General features: G+C 34.7%; 1 protein-coding gene across 1 annotated transcript; it reads left to right on the top strand.

Annotated features, from left to right (window-relative positions):
• The first annotated feature begins 976 nt into the window (after window positions 1-976).
• LOC107479364 (DCD domain-containing protein NRP-B) lies at window positions 977-3,046 on the top strand. Its single transcript, XM_016099509.3, has 3 exons — window positions 977-1,868; window positions 1,977-2,077; window positions 2,169-3,046. Exons 1-3 carry the CDS (start codon window positions 1,148-1,150, stop codon window positions 2,433-2,435), a joined length of 1,089 nt encoding a protein of 362 aa, XP_015954995.1. The 5' UTR covers window positions 977-1,147; the 3' UTR covers window positions 2,436-3,046.
• The last annotated feature ends 2,347 nt before the right edge of the window (window positions 3,047-5,393 follow it).

The following is a 5,393-nucleotide window of genomic DNA, read 5'->3' as shown; positions in this document are numbered from 1 at the left end:
TTTTTTTAAGTAAAACGTTTTATGAATTTGTTAAAAAATTTTAAAAATATTATTGAATTTATTTTATTTTAATTTTATTTTAAAATTTTGTTATCTACATTAAATATGTTCTTAACAAATTAAAAAAAAGGTACGCTTTACTCAAAAAAATGTGTGGCATAAGGGGAAATGGCCTCGTGGCGTTAATATAGGTGCATTGAACATGTAATAAGTAGGACGTGGCCGTAGGAGACGGACCACATCCAAGTATCCAACCCTATATTGCTTCTTACTTATTCAATTCAACACTGTCACACTGGCACTCACACGCTCCACAGTGTTGCCTTCGCTTACGCGTCCAACTCAAATCCTTCCTTATCTTAGCACCTAAGGAAAGGAGCAATCACAAGAGATTATAAGTTATAAATAAACCACAACATGATCTTCAATAAATAGTATTGACCTTGTTTTTAACATCGCCTATGTAACGTTGTTGAATGTTGTATTTTAATTGGTTTGATTTCATACTTTTCTTTATATGCGAAGTAGTAGTTGTAAAATTAAAAAAGAAAAAAAAAAGAAAAAAAGTATTCAAAATTGTTGGTGTGAACTCAAGCTAAGGGTAGAGTAACAACTCAATCTGGAAGGTGTGCCACCTTCTAGAATATTGTACACGATGAAAACCCCAACTGCCCCCTTTCCATTCTCTCTCTGCCACCTCATCACCTCTACGCGTTTTATCATCATCATCACTCACTAATCACTTTCCCAACTAATTAAATTACTACTAATAAATATAAGGAAAAATAGAAACTGACAAAAGCAAAGACAAATCTCATTTCAACAATTGAGAATTAAACACGCAACCCCCTCGTTGTCCCTTGGCCTTAATAACTTTCCACGAAGTTTCATTTCATTTCCTTTTCCTTATCTCGTGGTTAAAAAAAAAAAAAAAACACATATGGCCGCATTATATACTTAAGAAGTGTCTTTCCTATATCTCTTATTCCAATCCATTACTGTCCTGCAGATCTCTCTGCACACCTACTTCTTCTCTTCCTCTCTCTCCTCTGCATAACAGCAAAAATTTATTTATCTATATATTCGCTCCTAACATATACTCAAAAGTACACTCAGATTTGAAGGAATCTGCGTTGGACTTGTGAAGATGGAGAACAATCAAGAGTCGTCATTTTGGCAATTCAGTGACCAACTTCGTGTGCAGGCTTCAAATCTAGCGAACCTGTCTCTCAACGATTCCATTTGGAGCAACAATTACAGTTCAAAGAGGCCTGATGAAAGGAGGAACTTCGACATCAAAGTTGGCGGTGAAATCAACTCATCACCATCACCTTCACCATCACCATCACCGCTTCTCAATAAGTCAAAAGCACCTCTCTCTGATTTCAACGATGGCTGGAAGCAGATCAACAACACCACCATCAATGGATCTCTCTTCACCATGCCTTACAACTACAACACCACCACCACCACCACCAACCTTGACCTTGTCGGTGGTGTTGGCATGGGCATGGTCAACGGTGGCTTCAACAAAGGGATTTATTCCAAGCCTTCCTATGGAAACTTCAACAGCAGTATCAACCACAACAACAACATGAATATTAATCTCAAAGGACTGAAGGGTAATAAGGGAGAAGATGAGGTGGTATTTCACCCACCGAAAAGTTCCAAGAAGAACAACAACAATAATAATAATAAGAACAAGCAAGGAGGGGATAATGATAACAAGGAGGCGAAGGCCGGTGCCGACAAGAGGTTCAAGACGCTGCCGCCATCGGAGGCTCTACCAAGGAATGAAACCATTGGGGGATACATCTTCGTTTGCAACAATGATACCATGGCAGAGAATCTCAAAAGACAGCTATTTGGTATGTCTAGTTTTAATGTTTTATTTTGCTTAACAGTAATTGTGACTAGTAGTTTATACCAAGGTGTGTTTGAATTGTATGGTAAATGTGGTTGTGTGTATTTGTTAGGTCTGCCTCCACGGTACAGGGATTCAGTGCGGGCAATCACTCCAGGGCTGCCCCTTTTCCTTTACAACTATTCCACCCACCAACTGCACGGCATCTTTGAGGTATGTTCCATTTATTTTCTTGATAACTTTTGATTTTGGGTTTTGGAGAATAATAATAATGAATGATGGAAGTTAATTGGGGTGGTTACAGGCTGCTAGTTTTGGAGGGTCAAACATAGATGCAAGTGCTTGGGAGGACAAGAAGTGCCCCGGGGAATCCCGTTTCCCTGCTCAGGTTCGGGTCATAACAAGGAAAACATGTGAACCACTTGAGGAGGATTCCTTTAGGCCTATCCTTCACCACTACGATGGCCCTAAATTCCGTCTTGAACTCAGTGTTCCCGAGGCACTCTCTCTGCTCGATATCTTTGCAGAACAACACACTTTCAACGACGCTTTCAAGGCTTTAACTGACTAAGGAATAAGGATGGACAATACCAAATTACACACACCAACACAACAAGACAATACATCATCAACAATACTCAATACATATTTAGTTCTGGATGTTATGGACTGACAAAAGTCCAAACATAAAAGCAAGATCTTAGATCCTATAAAAATAAATAGTAGACGACACCTGGATATTCCCTCCTATGTATGTATGTTTTCTTCTACTGCTTTTGTATAGAGCCTGCTATGCATGATTGTCCAATTTTTCTCCGTTTTAATTTCATGGTGTATACTGCTATCAACAAATTAAGAGAATATATATATATATATATAAGGTTGAAACCTACATGATGAGGGTGAGTGAAACCTTACATGATGAGGGTGAGTGATTGCCCATCATGTTTCAGCTTCGTATAGTTAGAATGTGTGTCTGATCAGTGGAAGACTGGGGATAACTGGAACTAGAAATTCCGTTGTTCCTCCTTTGGTTTTTCCTTCCACTACAGTCTACAGTAGTTCATGTATCTATGCCTTCAAAGTTATTAGTTCATGTATCTATGCCTTCAAAGTTATTCAACTTCCGAGATGAGTTTCGCATCTCTAGTAAAACATAAAGTTGAAATATTCAGGATGAAACATGAGTTTGGCTTTTGAAGCTCGGATTTCATTCTACTGCAATTTTATCTAATTTTTGTTACAAGGAAACAAACAATCTGCAACTGCAACGGATTGCTGCACTCTCTCTACAGATTACCCCCAATTCTTTTCCACAATAGACTCTATGGGGGTAGGCTTTGTTTTCAGAAAAATTGGGAATGAAATTTAGTATTGTTTTTGGTAGTTATTGGCTGGAATTAAAGGTTTAATTTTGGGATATAAAATTTCAGTGTTTTAGTATTTTTAGAAAATAAAAATTTATGAGATTAAAATTTTTTAATGAAAATGAAAATTTTAATAATATTTTTTTAAAAAATATTATTATTTAATTTTTTGAATTCTAATTTATGTTATTTTTATGTTTATTTGAAATTAAATATACTATTAAAATATATTTTAATATATTTTATATCAAATATAATATAAATATTTAATTTAATTTTTATTTTTAAATTTTTCAGTCTCAATGTTTTTCAAACACAACTTAATAGTTTAGGTAGGAAGATATTTATTTATTGGATTTTTTAAAGGATATTTGTTAAAATTATGTAGTAGATAATTAATTTTTTTTTTCTTATTGGAATACTAACTTTTTTTTAATCTAAGAGTATTAGTTTTTAATATTTTTAAACATAAATGTATAATTTTTGTACAAAATATTTTTTAACATATTTAATATTTTTCTTTTCGTTGTAGACTCTACCGACACTTTGTAATTACCGTCAATTAGGCACTATCAAATGATTTGATTTTTATTATCTTGAACCGACTATTATGACTCCATTCATACACTTTGTACACGATCCTTCTCTTTTTTTGGTAACTTGTACACGATCTTTTAATTAGTGGTTTTTCTTCTGAACAAAAGGAAGATATCCGTCTGCCCAAAAAGTTGTTAGGGAGAAGGGGAATTACTTGATTTATATAATTTAATTTAAACAATTATTTTGATTTAAATTGTGAAGCTGAATTTGGGTTTCAATGAGCCTTGGAGACGAGTGAGTGGGATGTATGAAGTGAATTAGGTGATTTATGAAATTAATGGTGAGAGATTACATTTTATTCTAAAATTCAAATTTTAGAAGATCAAAATCCTTACAAAATAAGATAAAATCATCCACAAAAAATAGGTGGTTAATTGTAGGACATTTACTATTCAATTTAAATCCGCTAATCTCATTATCCTGTTCTCCTCTGTGGAGCATATGAGAAACTCTTTCTGCACAAATCAAAAAAAGATAAGGGGAAGGGTTCCCTTGTCGAAGCCCGTTTGTACGCCTAAAGAAAAGCCATAAGGTTGACTATTCACAGTAATAGAATAGGATACAACAGTAACATACTCCTTTAGTCATCTAATCCATCTATCATACAAGCCTATTTGTTTCATCATTCTCCACAAAAACTTCACTTCACTCTATTATATGCCTTACTCATGTTGAGTTTTAAGGCTATATCCCACTCTCCAAACCTATTATTCTTCAAAAAATGCATATATTCGTGAGAAATTAACACATTGTCACTAATCAATCATCTTCTAATGAAAGCACTCTGATTATCACTTATCACTTTATCCATAATAAATTGCATATGGTGAATCAGTATCTTAGAAATTATTTTATAAAAAACAAAACTTAGACTTATTGGTCTAATTTGAGACATAGTAGAGGCACTATTTACCTTAGGGATCAAACAAAGATGAGTATGGTTGAAGGACTTTAACATTCTTCCTCCACTGAAAAAGCTTGCAGCTGCCCAAATGGTACCATCCTTAACTATCCTCCAGAAATGCTGAAAAACTTTAGCAGTAAAACTGTCACCCCCTAGTGTAGAGAAGGGATTGATAGAATAAACTGCTCTTTTAACTTCTAATTCACTAACTGGTCTCACCAGAATCCGGTTTGTATTCTACGTTATTTTTTGAGGAATTGTTTCAATTTTCGCTGTCAGATCTCTAGGATTAGAAGACGTGAATAGGCTCTGAAAATACTATTGTGCAATATTTGCTATTCCTTTCGCATCTGACCTCACCTTTCCTTGACCATTCTCTATCTTCTGCAGCTTGTTCTGTCTATTTTTGGCTGGGTTCTTAAGTGAAAATATATTGAATTCGTATCTCTCCCCATTTTAGCCATTGTGATCGTGACTTCTCTCTCCAATATCTCTCCTCACCTAAATATGCCTCCTCCAATTCCTCTTCTAATGTTCAAATTAAGATCCCATCTGCCTCATTATTTTTATTCTTCTCTTCTTCGATCTTACTTCAAAGGTCTTGCATTTTGATTCTTGTATTATTGGCTCTCTGTTTTTGTCATTCCACTATTCGGTG

This window comes from Arachis duranensis, chromosome 3, assembly GCF_000817695.3.
Source record: "Arachis duranensis cultivar V14167 chromosome 3, aradu.V14167.gnm2.J7QH, whole genome shotgun sequence".
Lineage (NCBI taxonomy): Eukaryota > Viridiplantae > Streptophyta > Magnoliopsida > Fabales > Fabaceae > Arachis > Arachis duranensis.
This window is presented reverse-complemented; position numbering and strand designations above follow the sequence as displayed.

Excerpts from the sequence above, each read along its gene's own strand:
- LOC107479364 (XM_016099509.3), top strand. The coding sequence starts at position 1,148 with ATGGAGAACAATCAAGAGTCGTCATTTTGGCAATTCAGTGACCAACTT. Across the intron at positions 1,869-1,976 it reads TCTCAAAAGACAGCTATTTG|GTCTGCCTCCACGGTACAGG; the intron begins GTATGTCTAGTT and ends TGTATTTGTTAG. Across the intron at positions 2,078-2,168 it reads AACTGCACGGCATCTTTGAG|GCTGCTAGTTTTGGAGGGTC; the intron begins GTATGTTCCATT and ends GGGTGGTTACAG.